General features: G+C 31.1%; 1 protein-coding gene across 1 annotated transcript in view; it reads right to left on the bottom strand.

Moving 5' to 3' along the window:
* LOC112600648 overlaps positions 1-19,191 on the bottom strand; it is a 20,346-nt gene extending 1,155 nt beyond the window's left edge. Inside the window, exons 1-2 of the mRNA XM_025347939.1 lie at positions 18,808-19,191; positions 6-360 (exon numbers count right to left, since the gene is read on the bottom strand). Of these exons, the coding sequence (XP_025203724.1) occupies positions 6-352 (347 nt within the window). The 5' untranslated portion in view covers positions 353-360; positions 18,808-19,191. The remainder of the gene's footprint in view (positions 1-5; positions 361-18,807) is intronic.
* Positions 19,192-19,847: the final 656 nt, after the last annotated feature.

Here is a 19,847-nt window from a genome sequence, read left to right as displayed (position 1 = left end):
GCAACAGCGGCCGGCCGCCCGCAGCCACCGTCCGCTTTTTGCGCCTCAGCCCGGCCATCAGGGCCAGCGACGCCAGCGTGCCGGCCTGCATCGTGTGCGCGGCCGTCCAGAGCCACTGCACCGCGCTGCACATCGCTGGTTCATCGGGCTGGAACAGCGACAGCGCCGAGTTGGCGGTGCCGGCCGCCTGTTTGGCGATCGCTTCAGCCAGCAGCGCTATGAGCAGCGGGTCCGACGGCCGCCACTGGCCGCGGCCGAACCACAGCACCAGTATCGCCCAGCACAGCCATACCACGGACAGAGGGCCGCCGATTCCCGTCGTCAACCAAACCAAAACCTCTGAATGCATCATTCATTTTTCTGAAAATTACAAATTTATCTTTATTATAAAACTTAATGTAGGTACCTATTGATACGATATAGTTTGATGCACGCCGCTGTTCTGTTTATCGTTTCTTATCATTAATATATTTGCTGTACAATTATATGACTACCTATTTAGAACTCTTAGGACCCCACGAAATTCAATTTTTAGTCTACAAAAACTCAAACGTGAAAACTTCTAATTTAATACTTAATGCTTCAGTTTGTATTATAAAAACCAATTATGTACCTATTATTAATTACACACGAAATTTCCTAAAATTATCATATAACTTGTTCATGATTATATAGATAATTAGTGACTAATAACGTTGTAATTTGTAGTACGTATAGTATATATCTATTTGTTTTCAGCCCATTTTGATTTTTCACCGCGGTAACCACACCATGTTCCACATTCAACCGGGAATATCCCCATCAACAATTTCGACTTTAATGTAAATACTTAATAAATATTTTAACTTACAACTTACTAAAATATGAATTAAATATGTCTTATTCAATAATTTATAGCTAATTATCAAATTTTTTAAAAAAATCACAAAATTCTAGTGTACAGCCAACATATTTGGTAATGTGAATACTGTATACTATAAATATTTTAATATGTATATAATAAATTGACAGTCAAAGACTGTGTAAACTCTCTGTAATGTAGTTTGAACGTGGTGTGATTACCGCAATGAAAAATTAAAATGAGCTGAGGACATACTCAATATTTGTCATATTTGCTACAGTTGCTGCCAGTATAGACGAAATTCGAAATTAATCTCATGGCTTGTTGTAGCCGTTGTAAGAGTTCATTTTCTATCATAAATTTATTGCACCAACGTACGGTTGAAATCCAAAATACATAAAACAAAAGTACCTTTGATTTATGTGAACACGTTTCGAAATAATTTATAGAATGATTTCGCCGTTTGCAAACGAATTGGTATTTTACAAAATCCTATATAACACACTGTTTAAAATATCATTACGCAACATATTTTTTTTATAGTATGAATTTCAGTAAAAAATAAATTATTATAAACTACAGTGATAATGTAAAACAACAATAATTAGGTACTATCTTAGTTCTAAATCGACAATAAATTCACGATAATTTAGGGAATATAGTAATAAGACTTATACCGCTACTCATCAGTTTACATATTTTATAAGCTCAAACGAATCTTGACGACAAAAATAATTCATGCTATAATATATTTTAGCCTTTTATCAAACGATTTCCCAGCACAGGGCAATCTTTTTTTCGTTCGTCTAGTCGAGACGGGTTTCAGTTGTGTTAAATCTATATATAAGCCCTAGTCGATAAATTATCACCTTTTATTTCCGTCTCGGCCTAACTTCAATGGACCACATATATATAATTGGAAAAACGAATAAATTGTAAGTACATACAAATCATAACCATGTATATATTACGTTGTGTATATTTTTGTGTGATCAGTAAAATCAAAGCAAAACGTCGTAGGACATAGAAGCGTGGGTATTTCGGACTTCCGACTGAATGGCGAATGACGCGGCGACGACGACGATTGTACGACTTGCGATATTATCATTCCACGAAATGTGCATAATATCCAATAACGCGTGCTATAGACATGCTGCAGGTGTACGAAATGCAAACGTCACGGCAGCGGTTAGGTTTACTGCGAAAATGAACTGTGCACAATACTAGTCGAGTGATTGTGTGTGCTTGCACAACGCATATAAAGCGTTATTGGGTCCGCGTGAACGGTTTTTCGATTTTCAGTACAATTTATTACTGCAACAAGATCGTTCGACAAATAATAATTTTCCGTCGTCAGTGGCATATTTCCCATGATAACGTTACACGTGCAGTTACGGTATGGCATCCGAAATGTGTACTATACCGGGTATAGTAATAATGTGTGATTCTGCGGCGGTGAATCTGTTCTTTTTTTCGTTATATTTTTTTTTTACGTAAATACGTACGTACGATTTACCTACTTTTGATTTATAGACATACTATATCGTGATTTATTGGATGGCGCATATTATAATATTCAATACGACGACTACCGATGACACTAATAATTATTTACATTCTCCGTCCTACTATCGTATTACAGTCTAGTGTGTAGTAGGTACCCAACCGACAAGACTTCCAGATCGTTCGCAATACCACAAATACGCGTCGTTAAAACCACGTCTATATAATAACAGATTATAAGGACCATTTCTTAACTTCGAAAGGTTGAAATCGTTTCGATTATATTTTTGCACGTCAAACGATCTGTGTTAAAATCGCAGTAGTGAAATGTCATTTTCCGTTCTAAAAAACTTTAAAAGTAGGCTGATATCAACTTATATTTTGAATACTATAAATAAATAATATTAATCCATCTCCATTCTCAATCAGTAATGATTTACTGAATTACAACAAAACAAAAATACGTTATTGACTTAATTCATAACTAACAATTCGCCAAAAACAATAATTATATATTTAGAAAGATTACGTACATAGCAAACTAAGTGCATGATAAATGTTTAAATTTTTGTTTTATTAATTATTAAATATTCGATGAAAATATTATTTAAATATTGTGCATGCGAATAAATAATGTTGTTTTTCTTAATAAATGCTTACAAATCGAGTACAGGAAACAATTTTAATAATCATAATTTATAATAATATTGCGTTAAACAAATTGTAGGTGTTTATAAGGAGGGGTAGACCTCAAAATACCTAAATCAAACTCAACATATGATTAGGTCACCATGACTATAATCATATAATTTAATATGTATTATCAAAAGGCAATATATTCAAATATTATTTGTATATACGTGGGGTATGGCAGCAGTAATATATGGGTGTTGACGACAAAATATAAAACACACCTCAAACGATTACTATTCGTTTTTGTTTTACAAACTCGGTCAAAAGAACTTAAACACGATCAATTAAACAAAACCCACGGCTTCAGAAGTTACGTTAATTTGTTAAGTCATATTTGAAATTTTGTTTAACATTATAAAAAAATCGTTTTCTCAGTAAATTCTTATTTTTTTCGAATATTTTCCATAAACTTAAAAAAACTGTGACATTAATTTTACTAAATTTAACTATGACTACATTTATGTTTAGTCAAAAAAAATTTTCAAATATTTTATTTTTACCACTTGGGGTAAACTGTACTTTTTTTTTTATCTATGGTAAACTTAAGTATTCTGAACGAAATATTTTTACAAAATTTTAGTATACAAACACACATTTAGTATTATTAAACCATTATACTTTATTATTTGTTTTAATTGAGCGTCTAAATAAGTTGAATAGTATACAGTAAATTTTCAAGAAGTATAAAATTACTTTCCCTATTTTTGAAATAACTACATCTATTAACTATAACCTATTTTTTAGTTTAAATAGTATTCAATATAATGTTTTATATAATCACATTTTCAATTATTTTACTTTAGTCTGTGAAATAAAAAATAGTACCGAGTAATTAAAAAATATATAAATAATAATAACCATAATTTATGTGACTGTAAAATAAGATATCAATAAATTAAATGGAAACACTTTAAAATACAAATATTGACTCAAATAATATAATGTCTCAAGTTAGTAATGAAAATAACCATATACCTTTAAATATTATACTATAAATATTCTTAAAATTATATGAAAACCGTCACTATAATGAATTTCTCTTTGTGATGAAACGTCTACGACGTATGTTTTCGCGTGTATTATGAAAAAAAAAAAACCAAAAGGTCGACGACGTAATTTTCTCTCTCTTTCTCTCTATTTGCTTTTCACCGGTTCTTCACGCAAATATGTACGACGCGTGGTATAATCATGTATATTAGTCGATTCCCGGTATATAAACCTGGTAATCGTTTGCTCTCGGGATTTAAATACGTATACATACATTTGTTACACACGTCGTTGTATGTACTCGTATTTGAATGCCGCGTTAAACCGTGAGCAACGATGGTTTATTTTTTTTTTCAACGCGGATTACGCATATAGCACGCGTTTAAAGAAACTCATTAGAAAACATACAACGCGAGTTGTACGCGGACATAACAACCGTAACAGTAATAATTTTTGCGTAACCATCAGTCGAGTTATACGTATGTATGTATACAATGTAATATAATATGCGCATTATTATTAATTTTGTTATTATGTACCTGCAACAGCTATATGGCTGTATATTATAATATAGTCACGACGATGGCGATGTATATTTCAGGGTGGGTGTCACCGTATCACATATTGTTGTATAAATTATAAGCGTATAATAAATAAACCACAAATAAAGTGGCGTCATTTATATACACTTTTTAATATTTATTCGGAAACGTGATACGAATATAAATGCAGTCCCATGCGGACCGTTTTCGATGAATGTTTAGGTACATCAGCCATTTTATGATCAACGATTAGAGTTATTACCTATACTAAACTTTGTTTGGGTATTTCGCGATTCATCGAATACGTAACCATAGCGATATATATACTTTACGTCAAGAAAATATGGCTTTAAATAAATCCTCGGATCAATCCGGTGACCGAAAAATATTGTATAGGTAGGTGTAATGAAGTTTGCTAAAGTTCTCGACTTGTTACAATAATCTTGTCGACAATGCTGGTATATTAATACACTCATATATATATATAAGAGAAGGTAAGAGCAAAAGTGGCCTAATACACAACAAACATTTAAAAAATAGAGTACCACGCTGTAAAATTACTTAATGAATATAGAAGCAAGACCAGCTTCTTTAATTAATTTATTATTTTCCTAGATAGCAGCACTATTTTGGAAAATGCAAGTGATCTATTCAACATAAACTTAAAGAATTTTCATTTTTTTTTTTTTTTATTATTTCAAAAACGCTAGTGTAATCTATAATAGATGTAAACAATAACTCTTTACACCCTCAAAGGAAAAAAAATTTAAATTTTTCACATTAAAACTATATAATTAGTTTAAATAAAATTCTTAAAACTAATTTACTCTGAATGATGGTTGAGTGGAATAGGCCGCTTTTACGCTATAAAGTATATATAATATATATATTTCATAGGTATACGCTTTTGTCCAACAGTATAATGTACGCGAAGAAAACAATGTATTAGGTACGTGTGGCGTTTCACCGTGTTTTCTAAATCACACGCCGCCCGTATAATATAGGTGCCTACGTTCGAGAAAATCGACAAGAACAATACGTCTATCGTCTACTTACACACGTACTCACACAAACAAACCTATGTTTCACAGATTCAAAAGAAAAAAAGGAAAACTTTGACTCATTAATACAATATTATATTATAGCACATAATGTTTTATACACCTGTGTATATTCATAAATGCACAATCGGCGTGGGAACGCCGACAGATGTTTAATAATTGGTCCTGGTCGAAAAACAAAAGGTCAATTTCTATACCATAGGTACATATTAAACATATACATATTATCAAGAAGAATATAAGCCACCGTATTATACTTTTCTATTAAAATATCGCTAATATGCCTCCAGCAAGGACATTAACGATTCATAATTATTATTGTTATTGGAATGATGCGATCCCATTATTATTATTATTATATTACGTATAGGTACGAGATTTGGTTCGGACCGCACATAACAATAATAATAATAATATTTATACACTACAATGGCCCGACACGCGTCTCATAATAATATATACATATAGGTACTGCATAATATATATATATATATATATATATATATATTTATTATATGTGTATGTGTCATGTATTCATGTAGCTGTCGCTGGCCTGCGGTCTACGACGTGCGTATATACATTATCATATTATACATTGTATTGTCGTGTGGAGGAGATTTTCACGGGCGTACCTACCTAAAGTTACGCAATTTATCGGTTTAAATTTAGACATTTACAACACAGGTACGCAACTTGTGCTACAGTAGTGAATTTATTAGTGTTTTAAACCTATTATTACTTGAGAGTTATAATAAAAGGGAAGAAAAACTGTACAATTGCCACGGGCATCAATTTTCTTAAAATCGAATCTGTTTTTTCCATCATTATTTTAATCATACAAAATAAACTAATAACCATATAATTGTTATTATCTGGATAATAATATTATGACAAGTTCGTCTAACATTGTTTCATTTTATTGTTTTACCATATGATTATAAAATATTTATCGAGTAATGCTCATCGGGGGAAAATTAAGAAATAAAAATTAAGAAAGCCGTTGGAAGTATCGTCAAAGAAAAATTCGCATATCGTACGTTGAAGTACTTATATAACATAATATATAGTTGATATACTAAACTCAGGAAGTGTATAAAACAATTAAGTACTAAGTATATGATATATTGATTTTATTATTGACCTGACATGTTAGAATATTTAAAGGTCATCGTGACGACGGTAGGTAGTTGCGGCATGTCATTTATAATATATATAATACAATCATTATAACAATAATTATTATATTATATTATTATATCGTATAAACTTCGTGCAATTTCTCTAATGGACTTTCAAATATAAAATTGCTTATATACGACAGTGGATGCGATACAGAAAACCGTATACTCAGTATGTATAATGTATATACATTATACACATATAATAGATATGCTAGTACATAATATACTTGAATATAGATGCATAGAAAGCGAATGACATCGTAATCGGCTTGAATAACACATACCTACCTACCGATCTAGAGACTTTTTATTTTATTATTATGTTATATTATATTAACATTTTTTTTTTTTTTTTTACTCTCCATACCCAATAATAATTATTACTATTGCTGTTTCCGGCCAAGTCAGGCTATTTTTCAATTGCCTGATTTCGTAACACTGCCGGTTCTCCAGTTTATACGACAGCGATGGCTGTGTTTTTTCACACCGGTTTTTGGTTTTAGCCAAACATGAAACCTTCGGTGAAAAGGTCAAGTGGTATAATAATACGTGCATATATTAGTCTGTATATGATAAAATATTATAATATAATCCACCACAAGACGTGTCCTTTCGAATTATTATTAAAATACACACATACACAAGTGAGATGAGCAAAAAAAAGTTGTTTTTTCTTCTTCATTCGAAAGTATTTGTCGTAAAACTCGTTGGATTTTCTTATTTATAAACGTGTAGCCTGGAGTGATTCAAACCGCACTAGCATATGATTAGTGGACCTTCAGGGTATATCAGAGAATATGAAATTTTTATAATTTAAATATATTTACCGTTTACAAAACGTTAACATAATACGAGTACTTTTATAATAATATAGGCGATCGTAATTATCCAATAATGAAGCGAGTTGAAAGTTTAGATAGCCAGAGAACACGCAAGATCTATAATAGCGGTTGCTGATTATAAACAGATATACTTATTTAAACTACGACTGTACAATGATTGCAGTTTGTAACGTATAAGTACTCGCAATACATCTTTATCGCATCATTTTATTTCAAAATTATTCAAAGTAATAATTATATGTTATATTATATAAGGTATAAAGCTGCTTAATGTATAAATTAATTTAATACAAGAGAGCGTTTAAATACAATTTCGATATTTTAATGAATAATAATGATTGATGTTCTACGAAATAGAGTTAAATTAATTAAATAGTATTAATTAAATTATAATAAACTATTAAATATGTATATACTATATACGCCATGGCTGATGATGTACTCACATTACATTAATATAGTATTATATTTTATTAGAATACAATATATAAATATAATAAAATGCATAATCATTTGACTACTTTAATTTTTATTTTTAATGTATCTAAATGTTAAAGAATAATACAACTATTAGAATACTTGAAATAATTAAACGAAGTTGATTTAAAAGAATTGTTTAAAATATTAATTATCTATATTTTATTATTTACACAAAAAGTGTTTTAGATAAATTTGACTTATTATATTATGTTTAAGTTACTTAAAATATAATATAAATAAATTGCTTATTTGTCCATTTATCGATTAAAAAAAATTTTTTTAATGTATAGGTACATTTTAAACTTTTAACGTGTGTAAAGTTGTAAAAAATTTATAAAAATCAAATACATCTTACCAAGAACAATAATTGTGAATATATTATATTTTACGAAGTATTAGATATGGTAATCGATAACAATCTCAAATTTAAAACACTATTTAAGTATACATACCTACTTGAACCGAATACTTATAATAATATATGTTAAAGTAGAAACAAACATGAATAAACATATAGCTATTATATTGTACCTAAACTGATATGAATCACACTGTCATTTCAATTATTAAAAATAATGATTTTTTTTTTTTTGTATCAGCAAATCCATGTCTATTTAGTGTAGATGTCGTGATGGAAATCTTGGATGACGTGTTATGGAGGTGATATTACAAGGGCTTATATTGTTATTAGTTTTAATTAATATATTTTATATTGACTTGTGAAAGTTATTTTGAAATTTTAAAAGCATATAATAACCGTCTACGAGCGTTGAGATTCCATTATACAAGACACTTTCCGACTTTCCGTCTCTCGTATATTACTTTGATAAACAAAACAAAAAAAAAAAAAAAAAAATAGGAATGCTTCCGGATCGATTTTTACGTTTTAAATATCATCGTGTTATGCGTGTATAAAAAAATAAACAAAGTGCGACGTTGTCAATTGTTATTATTATATATATATATATAATATAATATAATATTTTATATTTATATATAAATATAAATATATTTATAGAGTAATGAAAACAGCAATGATTCCGTTTAGCGACTTTACTATACTAGCAATATATTATATTATGCATATATAATATGGATATTATGCTGTAAAACTCACATCTTAACCTCCTATAATACTTGCACACGCAGTAGTGTGTTTCGGTCAAGGTCGGTTGAGATCGAAAAAAAACGAACGATGTGCAAGCGCGATGCAATACAATATCTCCGTGTAAAATAATAATATATGAAATACATGTGAACGTTTTTTATTTCACTAGAAAGCGTCGCACGACGCCCGCCCGTCGCGTAAATCGGTCGATCGTCTTGTTCGCTTCGATGCATTTACAGTTTAAGTATACTACCCATACACAACCTATAGACCTATTGTGCCTTGCATATGCCTTATGCGTGTACGGACGCGGCACGACGCGTATTATATATAGTACCTATATGATGAATGCGTACATGACGATATGACATTGCATTTAAAACCGTGAAAAACTACAACGCGGCGAAGGCGGTTGAGCGTAATGTTATATTGTTATTATGATATTATAACATATTAGTTACCTATAATTAATACAACTGTATACGCGTATAATGGAGTTTAATAATATAGTGGTATAGGCAGAGCACACCACCGTCACACCGAAATAAACAACTCACTTTCATCTCTCCCGCCGTCGTCTCCGCTTTGTTCTAAGTCGTCGGTATGATATTATTGTGTACTATTATTTACCCGCGATTTTTTTATTATTATTATCCGAACGTCTGCGGTGGTACGCGTATGCATAAGTTGCGTCTGTATACCCATATTTCCATGTATGCCAGAATTCGTATTGTTGTACGTGCACCGGTCTGTGCATAAAAAAATAAATTGTAATAATGTACTTATACGAGAATTATATTCGTATGTGCACTCGTCGTGGCCTTGATCGTTTGACTTCGCGCGCCACTTTCTCCGCGCGTGCCCAATGTGGGACACACGACAATCGATCGCGAAATCGTTTATCACGATCGTGCGCGATGTATACTGCCTACTGTTATACATTTGTATACTTTACGTCTCTACACTATAAAATGTGTAATATATTATTGTCATTATTGTTGTTTTCGACAGGGTCGACGCGACGGTGGACGGACAAAACGACGGCGGCGGTGACAGCTGTCGCGAACTTACACCCCGAACTATGTCGCTAGATACAAAAATTTAATACTGTCTTACATAAATATCACCATTAATGGACGATAACAAATCTTTTCGATTTATATATAATGTATTATATATAACGAGACGAATTATAATTCAATAACAAATTGTAAATGCAGCGTATTTGTATACCATGTACCCACAACGATCAACGATCATAATTCTATACGACGACTATTATATACTATAATAATAGTTAACAATAATATGTTCTCAATATAACACTTGAAAATGATAAAACGACAACCGCGGGGAGTCTTGAAAATAAATTAATAACATCGGTCCTATCGCATTCGGAGACTTGAGTGTAAATCGTCTCTCGTCATCGGTGTATGTATGTGTTTGTGATTGAAACGAACAATGAGCCGTGAAAGACACGTTGTGCGTATAAGTGTACACGTATACGAGACATTTATGCAGCGTCGGTGGACAAAAATCATTGCAACTATATATATATATATTATGTGTACATATTTGGAGCGTTTTCGTCAGAAGGTACATGGCAGTCGAAAGAATGTGACGATGGAACGAACGGCTATGCTACAAGTAGGTGAAAGCGTGTATGACGCGCACTCGAGTATTGAGAATTGCTGGCTGTAAGTATAATATGTCTAAAACAGTTTTTCAATTAAACTCTATCCGAATTAAGTTTCACGGGATTCATTGCCTAGACATCACTGTATTTATGTATTACGAGTATACCAACAAAATAAAGATACCACGAGTTATGATATTATGTACATAGAAGACATATATATATATATATATATGTATATTATGTATACTTTGTGCATGAAAACTGTATTGAAAATGGTATTGATTGAAAACTAAACAAAAACCTGTAATATATTATACGTATAAACCGCGAAGTTTTTAGATTACACACCCCCGCACATTGCACATCTTTATACGAGTATTGCCTATAACATACAGATTCGTTTCGATTAAACGTCATTATACCGATTATAATTATAGTGTATGTATGTAAATATATTATATACACGCTAATACCTAAGTATATACGTGTGTATAACCCTATGTACGGTTATTAATTGACCGTTCGCACGTATCGGAAAGTCATAGTACGTTGAAAATTAAATAGAAATTAAATGTAAACAAATTGAACTCTCTCCCTCTTTCACTCTGAAAAAAAAAATTACAAGATAACCTGCTATAATTATAACTGTAAGAAAAGCTCCAACAACATAATTTAATATTTTTATGTATTTATGTAGCTGCACACTTTTTGTTCTAGAGATGAGAAATATGTATATAATAATATTATGCACATTATTATTTGTAGAAGGTACTAAGTGAAATTTGATTTCGAGCCATTTTGTCCTCGTCGCTGCGTGTAAACTCGAAACATAGGTAAATATACCACAAGCCTACGCAGCTATACGTATCATAATAGTTATTACTACGTGGTAATTACTAATTATTAATCAATTATTATTATTATTATTTCATTACCATATTTTACTGTATTACACGCCTGTAAAACTCACTATAAATCCTAATGTGCATCATATATATAGATATGATGTTAAGTATAAAATACGCGTATCATCGGTCGTATTATGTATATAATTTGCATATCAAAATATTAATTCTATACGAAACGGATTTAGTCTAATTTGAATAGCTTGATGACTGTGTTACGTATTTCGCTTAGTTATAATATATTTACTAGTAATTATTATTATTATACAATATTATTCACTTATTATTATGGCCACACGTCTATACAACACCATGGCGTGCAGATAATACGCAGACGCGGGAAATGGTTGTCAACGGTGAAACAATGCAATTATATTGTATTATTAATATAATTGTTTACCTCGTGAATTACGTACAATATGCATTATATTATGTTGAGAGTGTGATACGTATTGCATGTCGTGATGGACGATGATTGACTGCTGTAATAAGAGGCACTTAACGATTTTTGCGTTTCCACCAGTGGCTACAAGCCCACAATAATGGCGCGAGTATAAAATTAAAAACCATAAAATGTACGAAAGTTACACATAGGTCAATAGGTGATCAAAATGCGTCGATCCTACAAAACTCGATAAATTACATCCAACAACCGTATTACAGATGGTTTTTTATCATGTCATATCCACTCGTTTCATTGACACCATTATTATATACGTGTTTAATATATATACCAATCATCTATAATTAAATTTCAAGTCAAATGTATAGAAAAAAATGTATATTAATTGTCATTTTATAGGTAGATTTGATTTGCACCAAAAATCTATATTAAATATTAATTAACATACTTTTTTTTATTCATTTTACTTTATAGCGACAGCTGTGATTCCGCCCGGTTCTCCTTAGATGACTAGGGAGTTTTTAAATCGGTAAAATAGTTTAAATTTAGTAAACAGACTACGCGAGTGTTAATCTATACGAATATACGGATAAAGAATAGTGATCACATCAGTACATCACGCATCACACTCTCGAGACTCGTAAAATAAATAATATATGATTTAAAGTCAATATAAAACAAAATTATGTGGCCTGATATGGCGTGGTGATTAGCCTCAGTTACTAATGTGTTCTGAGGTCAAACATTGGCTGGCATCGCTAGCTTTCGGATGGGTGATCATCCGAGTTTTTAGTAACGAATCCATGGCGCACACACATACACATACACATACACATACGTATTCCAACCCTACTAAATAAATCTTGCAAACAAAAACTTAACACAACAAAAAAAACCTACTGTTCTTAGCCACAGCTAATGGCCTTAGTTGCGGGGCTTATAAGAGATCAACAAAAAAAAAAAAAAAAAAAACAAAATTATAAACATGTAGTTTGTATAAATAGCCGTAAATGTGTAAACACATAATCCTTTAAACACGATTCCCAGTAATACATTCTATCACGAGAATTAATAGTAATTTCAACAATAGAAGTTTAGAGTAAAATTATTTATTTGGCTTGTTAAATAATTATCTTAATAAAAAAATATATAATACGATCAAATATCAATCAGAAACATCTTTACATAAAATTTAAAGGAACATTATTGCATTAAATATCTTCGCTGCAGGTTATACATTTGTTATATATTATTCAAAGGGGACATTGAGGTGCCCTACTTTTTTTAATAAAAAAATATACATTATAAAATCGAAGAACGAAACGATTTTATACCTATCTAATAACAATGATTAAATGTGTCATTGTATTAATATATGTTATTATTTTAGACCATGTAATATGGGAAATTTGTATCACCATTAAAAAATGACCGCACGGTTAATGCCAATAGACCTATATAGTATATACATAACAAAACTCAAATATTAAACAAATCGCACACAAAGTAAACATTAATTTGCTTAAAATATATATCCATAATATCGCATAGAACTATACATTTATATATATTAAATACCTATAAATACGTTATATATATAATATTATGACGTATCGGAATACGTCATAATGTATTGCAAGTATAAACAAATGCGTAAGCATATTATAATAAAATCGTAAGGAAAAATAGGTTTATAAAACCATCGCGTATTTTCTTGTGTATTGTTCACGATTAATAAAACCTACACGAAACCCAGAAATTAATCTGAAACGAAATATTAAAAATATACATATTTTATGCACACCGCGCTTTATGGTAACTCGACGTATTTTTTTATTTATAATATTATTAATATTTAGGTTTAGGATTTATATATATTAGTACCTAAGTTACATTTAAAAAAAAATGGTTAGTTATGTTCATAAATAAAATTGGCTTATATTAATAAACGTGATCTATTTTGATTTTACATATTTTAAGTATAATGGAAATCATATTATTTAATGTGTTATTAAATTTTAAACACGATCAATGTATGTTTTATGTTACGTTTAAACACAATTAACGTAAAAAACTAGACACCACATTATAAATGATGCTTCTAATTTAAATTTATTAAAATCAATGGTTTTTTTTTTTATACGAAAAAAATTTGAAAATGTATTAGAAATGATATGAATTTATTTTAAAGTAAAGTCAGAAAATAAATTTAACATGGTAAAGCTAACAAAAATAATTAATGAACGTAAACTACATATAACATAATTTATTTTTGAATTATTTAATACAAAAAACTTCTGTTTCACTTAAAGAGGATTTGGAAATTACTAATTAATCCATCGTATATTGTATTTTATTTTACTTTATTATTTTTTTTTTTTTTTTTTGATTTGTTTTAGTATAATTTAAAAAAATTAAATAAATATTTCACTATTTTATATTGCATGTATAAATGCTATGCACGATAATTCACCCTATTCATTTAGGTACAACTAATTTGAACACGCCAGACTTTAATGTACATATTATATTTCAATACGTCATTACGATTTATATTATTATCATGATTTAAAGAACAACAATTCGTACAAAACATTGTCACGGGAATCCGACAAAAAGTTTAAGTCGAAGGGGAAAACAACAAATAAAAAAACTTTTGCTATTACATTGCTGCTGATAATATATTGGTTTTTCCTAAACATGCAACATTTCATGTGCTTGCTGGGACAAACGATACGCGTTTAAAATTTAAATAGGTAATACCAAAACCTACCTATTATACTATATTATATTCTAACGAATAATCGTACACGATATATAGATTTTCTAGATTTTCGGAAAATCTCCAACATCACGTACCTATATATTTCATATTATAACGGCACTATAATACGACGTGTAAGATAGGTAGGTCTAACAATATATTATATGCATGTAACGCCTGTGATGGTTTTTTTTTATTATTTTACAATGTTTCATGGATTATCGATCAAATCGGATGATATTATATATTTTCCATTGACGTTATATTATTAATGTCATCGCAAACAAAACATTATATTATATCCGTCCGTGACAAAACAGCCGTGACCTACGTGATTCGTATATAATGAATATATATATTTTTTTTTGTTTTTTTTTCCGCCGAATTTCGTTTATCGGCCCGCTCCGCGCGGACGACTGATTGGAATTTCGGAAAACCGCGTGCGCACCACAGCAAGTAGGACGGGCAGTGAAAACAATAACAAATACAAGTAGGTACGAACACGACGACGACGACGCACGGCCTGGTCAAATCGGTCCACAAAAAATATTGTGAGTTAGTTTTGACCGAGACAAAACCCATTTACTGCGATATTATTTTATGACCATAGTTATTGTACACAACGTTAGTTGCGATGCTGCGGCAGCTGTACAGAGGAGAATATTGTGTGCACAGATTTTCGGTTTTTCAATTTTCACCGCAACTGCATTTTGGTTGTAGTGGGCGTATGCACCCACTCGTACTACATATAATAATATAATTTATATACTAATAATAATAATAAGATTTTTGGTCCGATAGTCCGGTATTAGCAGCCGGTCACGTATCACCTCCGGTTCTAGGTCGATCCTGATAGATATATATATAATCCAACTGCCCGGCTCTACTTATATACATATTATATACCTAGCAGCAGCACCCGCACTGACCGTCCCGTGAAGAGAAAGAGAGAGGAACCGTGTCACATGGGACACAAAAATTATAAATAATATAATAATAATAATACAGAAACGGCACACACATAAACTCGCACACGCACACACGTAAGCACGATTCGTGTGACCTCGATCTGGATTTACACTCCGGGTATAGATCGGGCGTAGGTACAACACGTCCTATAATAGGTACCTATGGATCGCGGTGAAATTCGATCGGTAACTACTGGAAAAGAATTGTTGCGATTTTTTTTTTCTATTTTGTTTTTCAAAACGCCAACGCACTCGAGGGGTCAAAAAGCCACGGCCTCGGTCGGTCTACATTATTATGAGTAAAATAATACTGGCCATAACACACTGTATGTATATAGTATTGTAGTATGACTGCTGTAGTACGGCTTCACGACCGTCGCCGCAGAGTGGAACAAAAAACTATACAATAATAACATAATATTATAATGACGACGGCGCTCTGCAAAGACAATGCTGATAAATTGTCGAGAGACTATAATGTTATTATATTATTGCATACGAGCCAGTGATGATGGTGGTATACAATATAGGTACATACCAGCTACCGCAATAACGAACGCATATCCACCATAATATGTAATAATGTATATTGTGTTTTATTAACTCGCCATAATAATGTGGTCTAATCAAAAACGGAGATAAGTGAAAAAAATATACTTAACACGTGTCGAAACCATTAGCCACTTATGGTTTTTATATTTGTAATAATATAATAAGTCACTGCTGCGCTACTGCAGGGACACGCATATTATATTATCTATATACTTTAATACAGATACTCTGCAGTGGCGGCGAAGGTTCTGTGCGACTGTGTGTATAATATATTAATATTTTAACACTTTTAGTATACGGTCCCATTTGTCATAAAAATGTGTAAAATACGATCCTAAAGCAGCGTTTACACATGCGGTAGAGTCTTTGTTACTCAGAAACAGTTCGAGAACACGTGATTTTCTAATATTAGACGAAACTATATAAGATTTTATACATCGTGTACGCCTCTTAGCTAGCTAGGGAGAGGCCGGGACCGATTTCACGACTATTTTGGATTTTTCAAATGAAATGTCTACGCGTTCACAGTGTAACTACAAAATAATTAAAATTTCTGGCCGTCTATAACCGCTGTGCGCATGTAGTTTGGTTTGTAAGTGTTACAATAACTATTACTACTTGTATATATATATATATATATGTACAATAATCTATATAACACTGAAAAATTTGACGAACTATTTCAAGAGACGAATATCATATACCTACCAGCCATGTACTACGCTTGCTGCCCAAAATTCCAGCTCAAAGGATTTAGTGTTACATATATACTAAATTATATTGTATATGCATGCCTACATCGTGTGTAAAACACTGTATGGTGTATATAAATGTAATATTATACATTACTGCACTTACCAACGGTGTTGGGCATGTGTGTACATTATATTCAAAAGGCTCGAGGTGAACACCTCGCACGTTTCTATAGCGATATTAATATCATTATAGGTACGTGTTTTACGTTCAATACATAACAATATTGTTTTTTTATCCAACACAAGGGCTGTAGAAAAAAAAAACAAAAAAAAATGTCACATGCGTACCTATTCTTGTTACTATAATATATATTATATTGTATGTAGGTACACATTAATGCGCATTATCGTGAACTTTAATTTCGACTATAGGTACGAGTATACCCCACCTCGTTAAAATGTCAAATGAATAAAATAAATGTTAATCTTTTTCAGACCATGAAAACCACCGAGTACGATTTTAGAAACAAATCCACATTATAGCAAACCTCACTGAAATATTACGACCCGTTGTAAATGAAAACTACAATCGGTCATGTTATTATTTTTTAACGTGACATTGAATAATTGTAACGTTTATGTGTACACGCGTTCCGTGTTTTGTTATCAGCTATATAAATATTGTACATCTATATAAGTATATAATATATATAAATACATAACGTGCTTCCAAATTTCTGTGGAAAAAAAACTCTCAATCGATCCCCATCTCCGCCGTTTGCTAGCAAGCAGAGGTTGAATTTATCATTGCATTTACACAAATAGCCTTTTACTGAAACCAATTAAATTAGACTTAAAATTTAAATCACCCCCAAGCCTGTGTGTAGCGGTATATTTGGAACGGAAAACATAATCTTGGCGCTGTACTACCCTATGTTGCCCCGAGCGGAAATTTCATCAAAATATATGCCATTTAATTACTAAAGACTGAAAACAACGCCTGTTGGTGCCATGAAGGAGAGGCCGGAAATATACTAAATTATTCGTCAAGCATATAATACTTTCATTATTTTAACAAATTTAATTTAAAAAGTTAAAAATCTACGAACATATTGACATAAAAATTATGGATGCAATCTCTATTAACTACTTATTTATAAATTCAATACATCAATTAAATTTATATTATATCAATACATTTTCAATATTTTCAACCGTAATTTTTTAATATGTTTAAATGAGGATGACTAAAGACAGGTTAGTTGCTTACTCTATAAATTAACTAGGATTATCAAATTGTAGAATATAATTATCTTTCAAATTGATCCTTCAGATAATTTGAGGGTTAATATAAGCATCAAGGAATACAATTATCGTCTATTTTCCAAAAAAAAAAAAAAACCAGAGCTAAAAGAGCTTATAATAAATTAAATATCCTCTGAAGCACTTCAAGGTGTGTATCCTTACTTCTGTCAATTTTATATCTACACATATATTCCGAGTGAATTTATAAAATTTAATACATCTTTATAATATCCAAAAAATATTCCCGAAAAGTTTTTAGTTTCAAATTCATCCCACTCGAAGCTATAATAGCTATATTAACTGCAAGTTAATAATAATATACTATATTTCAAACTCACCAGTGTCTCTCAGGTTTCCGGCGAATTTATTAATCCACATTTGAACGTACGATGATAACACAAACAATATTAATTATCCAGGATAATAAAGTTATCCCGTCGTACTTATTGAAAATATCAACAATAAAAAGCGGTAAGGAAAAAATTAAAAAAAAAAAAAATCAAAACAAAATCAACGAAAATTAAATAGCAAACAAAACGTTCATTTCACTTCTCGGAATGATATTTACGAGTTGTATTGTAAATAAAGTTTGGTGTTTAATTGTTATAACGATTAGAAAGACAAATAAAATTAAAAATCAAACTATCTTTCGAACACAACTACGATCACGACCGACGGCGGCAACAAAACGAACCGGACACGAGAGAACAGCAAACTGACTGCTATGGTACCGTCGACGGACTTGGCGGGCGCGGCTTAGTATCGTCGGCGGTGGCGGACGACGGCTGTTCGTCCGGGGGAACACGCGGCGGCCGAGCCGGTGTTTTTCCTTCGTCCGAGCGGTTTGAGAGATAAAATGGGAAAAGCATAAATGCTCATATAAACAAAAATACAACAAAATAATATGGTAACATATCATTAATATTATTTTTATTATTCTACAGCAATATAGATATATTCAATAGTTGCTGGTACCTGTAATCGCTGTCCATACATACATCTCAAGATAATATAATATAATATATAGGTAACGATTTTATATATGGTTATGATTGATTGATCTTATTTTTATTATTATTATTATTTTTTTTTTTTTTTACGTTATAATATGTCTATACGGTTTCCTCTATGCCCGCGATTTTATACACGCGCGTCCTACCACGGACTACCTATTTGTTTGTTGAACCAAAACATCACTCGCGTGGTACGATTTATATTGAATTATCGTCCTTATTCTGCAAACGGCAACGACGAATACAGGTGACGACAACGACCGCGGGATGACAAAAATAATTTCTCGTTTTTTTATTTATTTTTCGATTATATAGCAACAATTGTACAACAATAAAATATCGAATATAAGTAAGTATGTATTATA

Source organism: Melanaphis sacchari, unplaced genomic scaffold (assembly GCF_002803265.2).
Source record: "Melanaphis sacchari strain LSU unplaced genomic scaffold, SCAv2.0 Contig0_pilon_pilon, whole genome shotgun sequence".
Classification (NCBI taxonomy): Eukaryota; Metazoa; Arthropoda; class Insecta; order Hemiptera; family Aphididae; genus Melanaphis; species Melanaphis sacchari.
The sequence above is the reverse complement of the archived record's forward strand: the minus strand, read 5'-3'. Positions and strand labels throughout refer to the sequence as shown.